Source organism: Coturnix japonica, chromosome 7 (assembly GCF_054131305.1).
Source record: "Coturnix japonica strain WE chromosome 7, WE-NBRP24, whole genome shotgun sequence".
NCBI lineage: Eukaryota > Metazoa > Chordata > Aves > Galliformes > Phasianidae > Coturnix > Coturnix japonica.
Window position 1 is genome coordinate 25,953,343 of NC_140669.1, and position 16,649 is coordinate 25,969,991.

Below are 16,649 nucleotides of genomic sequence, written 5' to 3' on the forward strand. Positions count from 1 at the left end.
GATCACCTGAAGCTGATGCTGTGTAAGGGGTTAAAGCTGGAAGCTTTACTGACAAAGCAGAAGAAACAGTGTGATGGTGCAAGCAGACCTATGTGAGGTGACAGTGTTACTGAGAGTGGGACAGTGGGCATCTTCTGGTGTTTCTTGACAGCACTCTCCCTTCCATTTTCCCTTTCAGGTGAACGCCCCTTCCACTGCAACCAATGTGGAGCTTCTTTTACCCAGAAAGGGAACCTGCTGAGGCACATCAAGTTGCACTCTGGGGAGAAGCCGTTCAAATGTCCCTTCTGCAGCTACGCCTGCCGACGGAGGGACGCCCTCACAGGACACCTCAGGACCCACTCTGGTGAGTCTGCCGTGTCTTCTTTTCCCTCTTGCTGGTTCCTTTCTCACTACTGCTAGAGCGAAGCATGTTGTGGAAATACCTGATGGCTCCAGGGCTGCACCATCCTCTTCAGATAGCACAGCTCTGAGCTTTGGAAAAGCCTTGATGTGAATCAGAAAAGTTGTGGTTCAGCCACACCTCTCCTTTTGTGTAACTGAGCTTCTCTGCTGATGTTATCACATTTCCCTTTGAATGCCTCCTTGGGTGTATCCAGACTCTGCTGGCAGATTGCTCTGACACTCTAGGCCCCAAAGTGACTGTGAAATTCCAAAGATCAGAAAAATACATTTGTGCTTTTGGAAGCCCGATTTGCAGTTCATACCAATTTCTTAATCTATTAAGTGCCGTATGCTGGTAGAGCTCTTATTTGCTAATCTTTCAAGATCCTCCTGATTGCATTTTTGATTCAGTTATTTCTCCTGTGGAGTTCTAATTCCTAAAGGTGTGGGAGAGATTGGGCTTTCCCTGCTTGCTTGATGCAGGGTTTTTTTTTTAATAGATTTTAAAGAAATAACAGTCACATAAGTATATGTTAGTAGTCATGTTGATAGCCCTGATGATCAGGATCAGAGTGTTGCTAAGCTCTGTATGCTACACCAAAGGGCTGCGTTCTGCACACTTCACTCGTTTGTGTAGATCTCTGGAGTAAGATCTTAACTTGCCGTGATTTTTATCCTCTAGGATGTTCAACTTTTATGTCCAGACCATTTGTAGGAGACTGTTTTTCATTGTTGAATGAGCAGAGATAATTGGACTGGTTAGAAGTGACAGGATTACAGATGAACTTTTTTAAGGTGTTAACAAACGTGTGACTACTGAAACATGGTGGTAGAAGTGCGGCTGCAGACAGAAACTCTGCATGTGAAAATGTCATCACGGAGCCTTCTGACTATTTATACACATTTATTCTAAGAGTCAGCCTCACTTCAGTGGAATTCTCTGTTTTATGAGCATTAGGGTACTGAGTTTCTATTACAGTTCCAAGAATCAGAAAGGATAAGCTATTAAATTTCTCCAGGTACACAGGAGGCTGCACTGTTGCAAAAGTATTTCGGACAGAAAGCATGAGCATGGGTGCAAGCATGGGACTGGGCTGAAGGAGCATTGCCTGAGAGATGTCAGCTGAGAGGATCTGATCTGAAAGTCAGAAGGGAAAGATGTCTGTGAAACAGTGACTTGTGATTTTCACACATCTGACCATAACAGTATTTTCAACTTGAAATTTATTAAGAAAGAGAACTCAGTGGAGATATCCACAGTTTAATTAAGAAAGGAATCGTGACATAAAAGAACTCACATGGCAAAACATTAATATTGTGGTTGAAGATTGTCATAATACGAGCATAGATTTTTATTACCTAGATACAGCTACTGATAGCAATTATTCATTCTTCCTGTGCAAAAAGTACATGGCTCGTGTTTCTGCTTTTTGCATGAAGATGAAGCACAATTAAAGCTTGGGACAAGTAGCTGGGTTGGTTTTAAGCCCACAGTTGTGAACCTTGTTCATGGAGAAGATGGATAGACATTCCCAAGTTGTTTCCTATCAGCGTACTATGCAGGCATATTTATGATTTAAGAAACTGCACATCGGAACCTTGTAGGTAAGCCTTGAAGACTACAGCAAAACCGTAAACTTCATCAAGTCTGTACATTTTATGTTATTTCTGACCAGAAAAAAAACAAACAAGATATCAGGTAGATGAATTATAGACAGAAAAGACAGAACAAGTTTGAAATGTGAGACTTCAGTGTAGTTTTAGTCTGGTACATTTATGTCTAAACTGAGGTGAACCTGAATGTGTTTTGATATTTATAAAAAGAAAGCTCTTTAGATCAGTTCCTTAGTTAATATAGCTCAGAATCACATCTCCTAAGCAAGGCAAGTAATGTTATTTGGCACTAGCTGAGAATCTGGCGCATGATTTCACAAATGCAAGACGAAATTCACTTTTTTTATGTTACATATCTGTCTCCTCTTTAAACAAGAGTGCTATTAATTAAAAAAGAAATGTTTTAAGCTAAATGGGAGGCAATATATGCAAGAAGGAAAGGAATGGAAGACATCTCATATTGTTTTTTTGCTCTGAGCTGGCTTGATCTGTGATTTTGAAAGCACTTTGTGTCACTACTTAATCAGTTCCACCTTCTCAGCGCTGCTGCCAGTTAGTCCATTTTTTCCTGTTCCTAGTGCAGGGTTTTCATGCAGTAGGACAGGAAAGGTGAAAAAGCAAGGAACTGTTAACATAAATTAGCAGAAGCACCTCAGAGCGGTTTGAAATGAAACTATTAGCTTAAAAAAAGATTGTTGTGCGGGTTGTTCTTGTTTGTTGGGTTTTGGGCGTTTTTTTTTGTTTTGTTTTTTGCTTGGGTAGGATTATTTGGTTTGTGCTGTTCAATATTATTTCTTTTTCTTTTCAAGTGTTTCTGAGTATCTTGGTCTTCTGCAGAATTGTCTCTTATTATGTGTTTCTGGGATGACTGGTTAGCAAAGTATTACTTCACATCAGTAGTACTTACTGCTGTTTGACCTTAAATAATTAAGGACTTACCTTGCAGTTATTTGCTCCTGCAGTTATTTACCTTTTACTGACATACGCAGTTCTGATGAACTTTGTGTCTATATTTTCCTCCCACACGCGGCTTCTTTGGTTTCAGCAATATAATGATGCCTTCAGGACAACAGTAGGATAATGCCTGGGGAGAGATTCCTGCAGAGAATTGCACTAAGAGCTGGCTTGAGCCTGATGATTCTTACAGAAGTTTCAGATACTGTTTCCAGGATTAGCTCTGAGGTTCCTCAATGGAGGTGATACTGGACAGGTGCCCAAGCAGGCTTTTGGGACATAAGTTTAAGGACAGGCTATAGGGGGCTGGAGCAACAGTTGGTAGCCCCTTCCTGCAGGTTGTGACAGGAGGCATTGGATTTACCTTATCTAACGTTTGCTGTTTTAAAGAGGAAGACATCCAGATAAAGCCAGGCCCCGATGGAAGTCACAGAGCACCTGCTGCGTCACCTCGATACATACTCATATCCTCTGTCATCTCTAGAACTGCACAACTAAACTAAATGTTCTCTGTACTTGGAAAGATATGGCATAGAACCTGATGCCCCTTTGTACTGGAAAGCCAGGCTTTGCGGAGAGGGTGTGTAAAATTACCAGTTATGTTTTGAGGTGAGTTCCTTGTGTCTAAAAGAGCCAAGTCAACTTTCTCCACTTAACACTATTTTAAGCAGAGACACTTGAATATGAAAATATCAGGCTGCACTGATAAGCAGTCTAGAAAACCCCCTAGAAAACAATAGTGCATTAGTTTTCAGAGCAGGGCCTGGGTAGAAAGCAGTAAATGAGGGACAGGATCACTTGCTAAGGAGGAAACGAAAAGCAGATTTAGGTTCTCATTTAGTGGGAATCATCCATCCATCCTGTACACTAAGCAAGGGGTGGCCCTGTGGGACACCTGTTGTGTGATTTGTGTAATTAAAAGACTGTCTGGTCATGCATACACATAGGCAGGCCAAATGAAGCCTTCTCAGGCATCCTTAATTCTATGACTTCACTGCTTTCCTGTCTTTGTCTTGGCAACCTCAATCACATTCCCTTACTGTAGGAGTATGTATGTGCTATTCATATATGACAGCAGCTTTACTGTTTATTTCTTCCTAAGAACTGGGTAGTCACATCATTATTTTTTCCTGTCACAAAAGCTTTTCCTCACAGTGCATTTTAATATTTGCTTCCAAGCCACTTCTTTCCTTTCTAGAAAATTATTCTTCCCTTTTCTGCTTTTTACAAATATTTGTTTCTTCTTCACTCTCTTCTTTCTTTATTGCTGCTGCATTTCGATACTACCCTGCTCTTTAATAGCACCGAACTAATGGTATCATATTATTTGCAAAAGAAAAGCAGTGAAGCATTTGTTTTGAAAAGGAAAGGCTTAGGCAAAAACTCCCGAAAGCACACTCTCAGCAAAGTATGTACAGTGCACAAGATATGTCTCATTAAAAAGGTAAATTCCCCTTGTACGTGGAAAGGAAATTTAGAAACTCTTTTTACATCTCTGGCTTTGCAACTCTTCTTTTCTGTAAGGGCTTTTTTCTCTGCTCCTTATGTTGCCATACAAAGCATCCTACAAGCAGCCCCAAGAGGTGTCCTACTAGCCTGCAATTAAGTGGTTCTTGTCAACAGAGCCTTTTCTTAGGGAAATAGAGCAGTGATGTTTGTGCATGTGACTGCTGAGAGGCAGAAGGGACCCAATTCTTAATTCTGACAAAATGCCTGTCCCAGTGCATGTCTGGGAGGGTCATCTCAGTCATCTCACCTGTGAGTGCCTCAGTCCAGCTGAAAAATTGGATGAACTGGCACACAGCTGAAAAACACAGCGCTGTGCATGAAGCACTGCCTGTCAAAAGCCAGTGAGAATTATTGAGAGAGTGGCAAAGATGATGATTAAGAATAACGACGAGTCTATGTTGTAAATTGCTTTTTTCATCTCAGAGAGACTCGTACCACTTTTAACAACTCCACTCTCAAAAGACTTGGCTGAAGTCAATGCCTACTCTGTAACCATGCTTTTAATGATGAGAACATCATAATTAGAAGAGTCTTGGGACCTGAAGGTCTCATTACACCCAAAGCTGGCCTGCCTCAAGTATATCATGAATGAGGGGAAAAGAATTTAGATGTGAGCAAGTAGGACACTATCTGAAAAATGAAGAAAGTATGTGAAGGGGAGGAGACAATATTTTGCACGCAAATCCTCATTCTGCAAATAGGTTAGCAAACTGCATCTTCCCTCAGCTGTCATGAGCCTGTGGGCATTTCAGAGCTCTCTTTCATCAGGCAGAGCTGCTCTTTGTCTCAGTTTTTCTTACACTGATTTAGTTGAATTCAATGGAATTAATCACTTCCCCAACTCGTTTGATTTTCCTATCAGATCCCAGCTTCTAACCTGCTGTTAGCACGTGCACAATACCAAAGCAGCTCTGCTTTCTCATCAGTGCTTTCAGTACCTTTCCCTCTGTGTTGTAGTCTCTAAAATCCCAAGTATTCCGCTTTCCATATTGTTTGAATGTGCAACATTGGAAGTTAAGCAGATCAAAATATATACAAGGGCAGGGCTTTGCTGTGTATGGCCTTTTATCTCCAAGCTTAATCCTATGCAGAGCCAACTTGTATCCATGCTTCGCTAAGCCTGGACCTGATCCTTGAAACGCTGGAGTCACTTTCACCTCCAGAGCCCTACTGTGTCAAGTGTAAGCTACATGAAATGGTCATCTTTCACATGCTCAGAATTATCTTGGCTTAGTGTGACCAAGCTTCTGCAGTGCACATTATCAATGAGAAACCCTCTTTGATTTAAAGATGCTGTAAGATTATGATCTTTCCAGAAAAAGTACACTTGGTCTTTGTGTTCAGGGGGAACTTGTGAAAAGATAAGTTTCCACCCAAAGCAAGAAGCATTTGCTTTTTGCTTGTCGGACCTTTAAAAGTCTTGAAGATTCCCTCTTATCTGCAGCAGTTATGAATCAGTCTTTGACTGTTCAACCCAAAAGATCTGTTTCTTATAGATAAGACAGAGAAATAGGAGAAGTGGTACTGGCAAGTACGGGTAAATGTGCTGTGTACCAGCCTCATGAATCTCTCTTAGCAATGGGTACCAGTTTTTCTCAGTCTGTTTTGTTCCTTCCTCACTAGGGTGTGCAATTGAGATGATGGGAACAGGCGTTGTACGGCTCCATGCTTCTTCAGTATGTAAGCTTTAAGTGCTTTGGGGCTGCTTTGTAAGTTGACTGATTAGAGAAAGGCTCACTCCATCTGCTAGCAATGAGTGATACCAGTCCAGAGGAATACTGTTGCTTTGTTTGTCAGTTCTCAGCAAGATTAGTTGGTACTCAGAGTTATTGTCTGAGACAAGTCTTGTGCCTCCTGCTATAACCTGGTGGAGCATAGCCTTGTTAGGTCTCCACCAGCAGCAGGACTGCCGACCAGGCCTCTCTTATCAGCAAAGAAATGCTGATCTCTGGAGAGAGAGGTTGCAGTGTCTCCTCCTTTCCCTGATCAACCTAGTTTCCTTTTCTTAGTGAGCCAGCGTAGCAGTCTCAGTGTTTGGTGTCAGGTCTCTGGATCCATGGCAAGAAAGAGTTTTGTGTTAAGGCAGGGAGGTCTTGCATCCCAAAATGGGGAAGGAAATGAAATAGTAGTGCCCCTAGTGCTACAAATTCACCATGAAGAAAAGTTTCTTAGGGCAGATTCCATACTGCACTGCAGTAAATTATTCACAAGGAGAGAACAGGGTGTCCTTTGCCCTTTTCTTCAGACTTCCTGGATCTTCTCTCACTGCTCTCAGACAGCACCATAGTACTCAGGGGTGTCAAGGTCCTTATTCAGACATCTTCAGTATGGTGTAAGATTCACCTGGAGTCATCTCTCATTAATATTGACTTCTTCCTTCATACTTTGTATGTAGTGCCAGCACTAAGATGTGTGTGTTTGGTACAGGGCTGCTGAAGCCCAGATTTGTGCCTGTTTTCTGTCTGCTCTCCATGTTAGCAGCTCATGTCCTTCTCATAAGACAGGCCAGCCTGACTAAGTGCTCTTCTGTGCTCTGGAGAGAAAATGGACCCTTTTCCACTGTGAGTTTGTGCCAGTCATCTTGTTTTGCAGAAGCAAATGCAATGGTGACTTTTTCTTTCCTTCAGGCTTTTGTTGTGCCACAGTGCTGCATGTGGGCTTTCGCTAGCATCAAAAAAAGCAGATGAATATGATAGCAGCAGTCTTAAGCAGCATGCCTAACCCGTTCTTTAAACATCCAGAGAAGCTGTTTGTATTGCTTCCCTAGGGAGATGATTCCACTTCCCATCTGCTTTTTACAACTGACTCTCATCCTGATACTTAACCTAAACTACCATTTCTTTTGCTGCAAATTATTGCTTTTCCTAACACCATCTTCTGAGTCTGAATAATTCCTGTACTCGGTTTACACCGTGACAGCATTTATAGTCTGCAGTCATCTGTCCAGTGTTGATTCCGTTCTAGACTGTTTTTATCTTCCCATCCACTCATCTATTTTTGATTGCTAATTTTGAATTTCGACTACTCTTCTGTGAGGGATCTAAACTGAAATGACCGTACTTTATGGAAACAAACTAGTAGAGATGCAGTCCCCTTAACCTCAACTCTGCCTCAGTTGCCTATCGGTGAAACAAAAATAAGACCACTTATCAACCTTGTTGTGATGGAGTGAGCGCGGGATGCACAGATTATTGCAAGGTACAGGCATATTGCTGCAATGAAGGGCATGTCAGTACCTAGCAGAGTATTCCACTGCTGCTGGTGACCCTGCCGCATAGCTTTGTGTATTATCTCCCCAGTTTTACGTATCCTTTGTTCAGCGATGAAATGAGATAATTACAAAGTGGAAGGAATAATAACTTTATATCGTTACCATAACCACTGAGGTATTATACCCTGATACCTGTGTGATTATCTTAGACACAATAGCGAGGTGATTATTAATAATACTAAAGGACTTACTACTTAGCCTGCAATTTTTGCATCTTGTTTCCTTTATGAATACTATCTGTTTCATCAGCCCAAAGCCTGTGTGAAGTGGGTATGTGTTGTTGCCTTGCTTTTCAGTGAAGGGAAAATGAAATAGGAAAAAGCCCTAGGAGACTCAATTTGCAAACTCAGGTAGCTAACTACCAAGGTACCTTAATTTAAGTTATTTGTCTTTATGCACCACAGATACGATGGACAACCTGTCAGGTGAAAGTCTAATAGCTTAGATGTTTAAAGGTATATGGCCCATTTGTTCCTTTAAAAGTCAACCTGCAGATGCCTCTTTTGGCCTTATTTTCCTTGTAGGCAGCGATTATTACACAAATCCACTATCTGTATGCTCAGATTGGCACGTGGATGTACGAATCAGGAATCATGGGGCAGCTGTAAACACAGGCAGCCTTCAGTCTTTGGATGTCTCTTGGCATAACTTATTTTCAGGGGCGCAGTGCAGTGAACTGGGAGTCCTCCTGTTCCACAGGCAGCCTTGTGATGTAGCTGCAGCTGTTTTTGCAGAGCAGAGGTCCGAGATGTGACAGCTCTCTTGTGCACTTGAGGTGGAAATGCAGTTCTGACTCTACAGAGCCACGTCTCCACAAAACCAAGACCACTTCATGCACATACTTCGCTTGAGCAGCAAATACCTGCCCTAAGGAAGAAAAGATTGTTGTTTTTTTTTCTTTCCCTTGAGAAAATTATTTTTGAGGGCAAAAAGTGTTTGCATGTTGCCTGTGAGGAAAGGAAGTGCAGCGTTTGGAACCAGCCTTTGTCTGTTGTTGGAGGAGCCCGTAAGAAAGTTAAAGCTTGTAATCAAATGTGGGTTTGAGGCCGTCTTTCATTGCTATCTTTGTGTTGCTTTACAGGGCTAGTAAAATGGAGAGTTGCCATTGACGCTTTTGGTAGCATATGAGTGCTTCAAGGGGTAAGGGAGGTAGTTTTGCTGTCTGGAAAGAAAGCCGAGAGTTAGAGGTGGTGGGCTGGGGGTAGGTGTGTAAACTGGCTGACACCACGCTATAGCAGAGCTGGAGAAAACCACAGGTGATCTGTTCTCCTGAGCTCTCAGCAACCTGTAATTATGAATTGGCTTACAGCTAGATATTGATGGATATCACTCGAGAAGGAAAATAAGAATGTCGAGACTTTTTTTTATAGTGAACCGTTACTGAACTCTGTATGACTCTCCTCCTATTTATAACCCTGTATGAAGTTCAAGGAAACCTGTCCTGGAGGTTTCCCATGAGAGGGAACTGTGTTTTTACCTGACTAAAGCTCTCTGGATATTTTCCCATTTTTTATTTGATCTAAGTGTGAACTTTCTCCACCCTCTGCCCCTCCTTCCTTTCTGGAGTAGTTAGCGAGGCCGATTACAAGGAGGATTACACAAGAGATGCCAGTTGCACACAAGTTTTGCGTAACTGTGCTGTTTTGATTTCACACAGGGTGCCCCAAGTTCCCTCTTTGCTTTGCAACAGAGAGATGAGATCTCTATCTTCATTCCTGAAGCTGGAGAAATGCAGCTGAGGCCCTGCTTATTGAAACGTTGACAAAGAGCACCTGGCTGGGGCACTCCCCTGTCCCACAGTTATCTGTGTGCTGCACAGCACTGCCCTTTGGGAAAGCCTGTGCCTTAACCTTGCTCCTTTTGTTCATGTTAAGTTCATGCTCACAGTGTGTGAGCAGTTCATGGGACTGTGTTGGTCAGCGGGAGCTTTGGTGTCAGGCAGCGGATATGCTGCTGTCCTGAGACTCCTGTCTGGAGAGCCAGCTGCTCAGGGTAGAGGATGGAGGACTGTGCTCCTTCCATTCCCTTTGGGGGAGTTCAGGCCAGCCTGAATGCCTTCATGCACCCTGGAAAAGGCTGAGGGCCAAGCCTGTGGTGAGGATCCTGATGAGGGAATTAAGGCAAGCTCAGTTCCTAGTGCTGATTTTGGGCTCAGTTCACGTTGGTTCTTACCTTCAGAAGCACTGAGGTCTGCTTGATTTCAGTGAGAATTATGGGCTGTGTGTGCCTTTTGACAGTATGGGCCTTAGCCTGTCTATGTTGCAGTTCTTAGTGCTGGAAAATAGCTATTTTCTTGCTCCTACCTCTTCTCGGTTAGGAGTGGAAGCTGGGAAAAGCACAGTCTTTCCCCCCACACAGCCAAGCAGGACCTGGGCTGTTCTGATATGCATGGGACAGAGCAGTTCTTATAGACAGGCAGAGCCCTTTAAGGGCTTGGAGCTATTCCTAGTAAATAAATCACACATAAAGGATGCAGTGGTGAGAAACTGATGATGAAATTTTTATATAGAAAAGCGACACGGGCCATAGACTCTCTCTCACTTGGATACCCTTCAGCTGCATGCGCTTTGCTGGTCTCCTTGGAGACAGTGGCTTCTCTAAGAGCAGCTAGCTTTGGCCAGGAAAGGCTGACACTTGTGCTTTGTGGGCTGGAGCTGTGCTGCTGGGTTTTCAGCCGCCGTAGAGGCATGATTCAATAACAGCAGCTCTGTACAAGATTATTGAGTGAGTATCTTTCTCTTGTACCTCTCTGCGGACGCCAATCGAAAACCTGAAGCAAAAGACAGCTTTGAAAATCATCGAGGAGAGTCCAGCAACCTCCGTCCCTTGGCAATCGTAAACGTTTGTGAAATTCTCCCTCCTTTTTCCTTCTTCCTAAGAGCTGAGTCAGCTGGGCTGGCATGTCTGGAACTCAGTGGCACTGCGAGCTGGCAGGCTGCCAGCTGCATTACACACCGCATCCACAGGAACACGTCACTCCCCCCCCCTCCCGCTCTCTTTTTTTTCCCCTTTGCAATCTCCACGCTCTCCCTTTTATTTTTCCTTGTTGATCCGTGTAGGTGAGTCAGAGAAACCTGCTCATCCACAACCTGTTCCTTCTTGCCAAATCCTGGAGCAGCACTCCTAGCTTGTATTAGGTGTCAGGTATAGGTTATGAAAACTAAACCTGATATAGGCAGTGTGCTGGATGCAGAGCACATGCTGTAAATGAAAATTAAATGCACGGTAAATGTGCCACTTAAAATGTGTTCCTAATAGAGTGTTGTCTTTTGTAGGAGGCACATTATTCTGTGATTCATATGTAATATTAGTTTTCTTCCTATAAAACATCGGGATGGAGCAGGGAAATGATTTAAGGCATAAGTAAAAGCACATTTAAGGAGAGACATCTCAACACCAGTGGATTTTGAAACAACAGGAAAGCAGATTTCCAGTAGGAAAATAGCTTGTATGCAAATGTGTTTTTGAACTGTGCTTTTGATAACAATTGTAGTTGTACCAATCTGAAGACGCTGCATTTATGTTGGCAGAATTGATTAGTGTCTAACTCCAGGAATTAAAAAAAAGAATACATCATGAGTCTGAATACTCTGGGTTATAAATGCTAACAGATGAGGACAGTGAAAGGTGATAAATTGGCTTTTCTGTTCACCTAAAGACGTTTTTTCTTCTAACCAAAGAAGGGAGAAAACATGTAATCTAATGTTTCCCTTTGGTCATCTGACTCCAGGAGATGGAAGCTGAAGGAAGTCTTGGTAGCACTGCTTGCTAAGGGGAGAAGTGCATGTGCTTCTAGCACTGTAGGATCTGATCCATAGCTGTGTTACTGGAGAGCAGCATGAAAGGGTGGATTGTTGGCATGCTTTGGAACTGAGCGGCTTCATTCCAACAAAAAATAGATCATCCACCAGAAAATGTGCTTTGCTTGACTTCTACATGCTAAAGTAAAATGTCCACAGCAGCTGTATTGTGAAAAATGTATCCGTTATATTTCTGTCATTAGTCTTCTGGAAACAGTGAGTTTGGCTCAAGGGCTCACAAGGAGCCAAATTCAAGAGACTGCAAGTACAGTGCTGGTTCAGAAGCACAAAATCAGTGTTAAATTCCAGGCTGAATTAGAGCTGGCTGGTAAATGACCACAAGGATACGATTGCACTGTTGGTGAAAAGGTGGGAAAGGACTGTTTTGCATTAAGTAACACAGAACTCAGAGAGAGAGAGGCAGTGTTTTCTGCCTAAGTTCAAGCCCAAACAAAATGACAAGGAAGCTTTGCTGCCCCCACCACATTCTGCAAAGGATGAACCGATTTATTTCTTTATTTGTTCTTCTCCCAGGTACTGTGAAGTAAGAACTGTTTTACACCCTTTTGCTTCAGACTTCTCATCAAAATCACCAGTTTGAATAGTAGAGTGAAGGGCTTCAATGTGATTTTTTTTTTCTCTCATCAAGGAATGCAGTTAAATGTACTCCTAAACTCTCTGCTTTTACAGGAAACCTTTTAAATGTATTTCTGGGTGTTTAGAGAGCTGTGTCTTGTGTTTTCCAGCTTTTCTCCCTTTCAGCCCAAGTAGATGCTTTTCTTTCCTCTGTTTTTTTTTTTTGTTTGATTTTTTTTACTTACTTTTGGTTTAATTTCACACCCATATTTAATTTCCTTTCATTTTGTCTGCCTTTCTTTTAGCCAGGATACACTTTCTGAACCTATCCAGAGCTTGTATTGCAAAACTAATCTCACCAATAAAAGAAACACCCTCACTCACCAATAAAAGAAAATCCCAAATCATTGCTCCCTCCTTCCCCCTCCCCTCATTGTTTCAACTGACCAAACCTAAAAATGCTCAAAGGAACTGCAAGTGCTCTGGCAATGTCATTATTTGTTTTCTGTTCTACAAGAAAATCTAGGGAAGATATTGAGACTAACAGGAATTGCTGGATTTTACTACCTGAAAGAGATTAATGTAACCTCAGTGTCAGACAGAGATACTTGATCTGTATGGGCTTGCACTAGAATAGAAGCCGTCCAAAAGCCTGGGTTCATTTCTCAAAGCTGATCCCTTTGTCTTCTACAGTTTTAATGTTAGTATTTGTTTTGCTGAGAATTGTTCTCAAAACCTTATCCTGATTCTTTCTTCCCTGCTATAAATACTGTGTCTTGGAATATGGAACAGTAAATACCAACAAGTGGCAGCATGATTCCAGAACTTTGGTGGTGCAAGGCACGGTGGGACAGGAGGCATCTATCCAGCTCTTGTGGTGTTGGATTCCTTTGCTTGAATGAAGCTGCAGTGAGTGCCATGTGCTGACAAGAGCAGTGAGCTAGGGGAGCCTATTCAGCAGTAGGCAGCAAGCTAGGCTCAGTGCTGACTGCTTATTTCCTTGTCTCACCCTTATTTCAAGCTCTTCTGTAATCCAGTGGTAACATCTATGTCAGGGATGTTGGCAGAGAACAATGTATGTGAGAGGAGTCAGTCCTCATTTGACATCCGTGCAAGAGATGACAAAACCCATGCTTGGACAGCAGGTATTTACAAGACTAACACAGTGGCACAGACCATGTTTTTTCTTGGGCAGTAGGGAAAGTATGAGTAGAAATTTTCATGTCCCAAAGGAGCCCATTAGTTTTGCTGCCTGACCTGTTTTTGGAAGCAAGGTTTGCTTCATTGCTGGCCTTGATCAAAATAAGTGAAAACTCCCAGCTCCAGTGGTTGGGAAAAGCTCAGGAACTGTCAACATTATTTCTTCCTTCTTGCTATTATCTTTATGACAGCTTGCTGCTAATAGTCTGCTTCCAAAACTCTGTTTATGGCATTGACAAGAAAAGAGAAAATTTACTTAAGTAAGGGGAATTGGAGCTCATTCATCAAATCTCCTAATAGCAGACACAAAACAGGAAAGAGGTCAGGTGCAAAAACAAATAGGCTTTTCCCATGCAGCAGTGTACACACAGAACTCATTGCTATGGGATGAGAAGGAACGATGTAGAGCTAAGGGCTTGTTTGGTGTTTTTGTGCAGGAAAAATAAAACTACTTTGTGCTATAGTGAAAGTTAAATGTCAGGCATTCCCTTCCCCTTTATTTAGATAGTATAAAATAACTGGTAACACTACGTTTGGCACTGCATGCTTGAATTCAAAGGTTCTGTTGACTTTATAATGAAATGCTAAAGGGCTCCTGCAAGATATGCAAAGGGACCGCACTTGGAATAACTGAACTGTAAGCAGCTGATGTAAACTGGCTTCAGGGAATTACTTCCATTTACCCTGCCTGTGAATCTGGCCCAATGTCTGTGCTTGTTTTACCCAAAGGGGAAAAAAAGCAAGAAAGAAAAAAAACAAACAAAAGCTTCTCAAGGGAGTGTTTGTCCAGCAGCATTCCTGCTGTGAGCTGAGGTATCCACACCCTGTGCTGGGCTGTGAGCTGCTCCTCTCCCCCCCAGAGCCCGCCGATGCCTGGTATTACTCCCACTGAAGTGTGGGTTCCCTCCTGCTCTTACTTAGCTGTGTCACTGAGCAGGCAGGGAAGAGCAGAAGAACAACACAGCCACCTTAACGTGTTCTTGTTCCTCTTTGCTGTGCTCTCGGAGCAGGTTTAAACTGAATAGGGTATTTTGGAAGGTTTGTTACATAAACCGATGAATGCTCCACGTATCAAGTCGACTTTAATATCATGTTAAAGGTCTGAAGTGGAGTGGAAAGTACAGGGCTAGTAAATGCAGTTAAGATTTAACCTCCATCCTGCTTCCACCCAGTTCCAGGTATAGAGATGGCACTGCAGGAGGAGATTCCTGTCCAGAGCAGACCACTGGACTACAGCAGTGAGCTCCTGTGTATGTCGCAGGACCTCTTACCCTCTACAAGTGAGTTGCAGTAAGCTGAGTTGCCTTTAAGCAATTTTAAAGCTGGCAAAGTGATAAAAACACCCAGTTATTTGTAGTCTTCCTCCTGGTTTTTGTTAGTTTATCTCACCATCACGGCACTGTTTAAACGCGTGTTTCTTTTTAGTAGTGTTTAACCATTTCAGAGTCCTTGTAAAATTTTTGAGACGCCCCTGCTAAGTGCCAGGGGTGCGTGGAAGGACTGGGACACGTTGGTATGGCACGAGGACACTGGGCTCACAGCACAAGTGCAGAACATCTGTGCTGAGACCTTCAAACGAAAGGGAGATCTGAGAGCTCTGTTGCCATTAATACCAACTGAAGTGAGTGTGAGCTCCTTTCTGCTGGCTTCGAAGCTCTTATTTTGAAGGTAAGAGAGTGAAGTCAAGAGAAATATGTGATGAGAGCTTCTGTCTGTTGCAATACATGTTTTATGGGACATGAATTCAGAGCAGGTAACCAGGGATTTTGTCCTTTTCAGAAATAAGTACAATGTTGGTGTCCTTTACCTGCATTTTATTCAATTTACTACTTCATTAATTAGCATGGATTCACTTAGAAAAATAGATTTTTTAATTTTTTTTTTCCATTTTCATGCATTGTTCCACACAGATGCAGCATCCAAACCTGCATAGGTACCTGTTTGTTATCTGTGCTCCACAGAAAGAAATCGGCATGCAAACTTCTTGCTTCTCTATTCTTAATTTATTTAACGAGTGCCGAGAGACTGAGACAGGATGGTTTGGTCTGCATGGTAAGGGAGATTTCAATAATCGTATGATTGTGCCAATGAGACAGGAGTTTGTTTGTTTGTTAAGCTTCATGGCACAAAAACTACTGCCTACTTATTTATAACCCTTGTGGCAGATTGGAACATTGTTTTATCTGTAAAACTGTGCGGATCAGTTAATAAATAAACACAATCTGATGAATCAGATTAAATAGCAGAGCCAATAACTGCTGGAAGCTGTGAGATAAATCACAGTGAGCTACTAAAGGAATAAAAGGTTGCAGGCAGTACCTGAAGGTGCAAATAAGGATCCCAGTTTTGTAGCTGTTGTACTCTTGATTTACACTGCACTCTGGCCTGTGTGCATTATATACAAAGGTGTAGTCACTTGGAAGTTTGGACTGATGAATATATTTGCTTGTCCTAACTGTGTGCACGCATGCATTTGTTGCGTGGATGAAGTCCTTGGAGCTTATATATCATCTATTTAACACCACTTGCCACAGAATGAAGGGCTGAGTGTTGGGAGCACAGCGCTGCTCTGCTAGCTGCTTGTTGTACGACACCATAAACAACTGGCAGTTAGATGCAGGTGTTAACCAGCTGTTTTGTGCTCTGGAGGTATGTATTGGAAAGACAGGAGTGCCTAGAAAACAAAGGGTATGTAGGTGTAATGTTTTGCTGTTGTTTTACTGCGTGCTGATGTACTACAAGCATATAGTGGTGTTTTGCTACTAGTTGGTTAGGGCTGCTCTGATTGTACAGGGTAGCTTTTAACAGAAATAACTTTCCATTGACTGCTTCTGTGCAAAAAGGGCAGAAGGCATTTCATTTGCTGGGAGGTTTGCAATATCGTGAACAGCTGTACACATACTGATAGCAATTGATTATCTCTACTAAGAGGCAGTGGGCTCTGAGGTCGTAACATGAGTCAAGTGAACTATCCCTATTGTTGTCCTGCTGTATTTTGAGTCCACCGAGGATTTTAAAGAGCCCGGAAACATCTGGAAGCACAGACCTATCTGGCTGGTCTCTCCTCTCCTGCATGACCTGGTGAACCTATCTGTTCCCACAACCTCATAAACTCTAGTATTCGACCTAAAAGATGAGAAAAGAGACATCAGAAGCCCATGAGGTCCACAGCGATCCCTGCATCTCTGTCAGAGGTCAATTGTTAAGAAGAAAACCAGCACCTTCCTCTTTCTAAAAGTAAGAGAAAGCAAAGCATATAGTTTGAACTCCTCCAGCTGTTGGAGGTGGCAAAGAGCTGGAAGAAAGAACTCCTGCAATGTTACCGTAATCAAGTTATTATG

The 16,649-nt window shown here is 42.5% G+C and overlaps 1 protein-coding gene across 23 annotated transcripts in view; it reads left to right on the forward strand.

The window, feature by feature from the left end:
• IKZF2 (IKAROS family zinc finger 2) overlaps nt 1-16,649 on the forward strand; it is a 103,730-nt gene that overhangs the window by 65,588 nt on the left and 21,493 nt on the right. For all 23 annotated transcript variants that reach the window (XM_015867965.3, XM_032445731.2, XM_032445734.2 and 20 more), the window contains one exon: nt 179-346. In XM_015867965.3, coding sequence (XP_015723451.2) covers nt 179-346 — 168 coding nt within the window. The remainder of the gene's footprint in view (nt 1-178; nt 347-16,649) is intronic.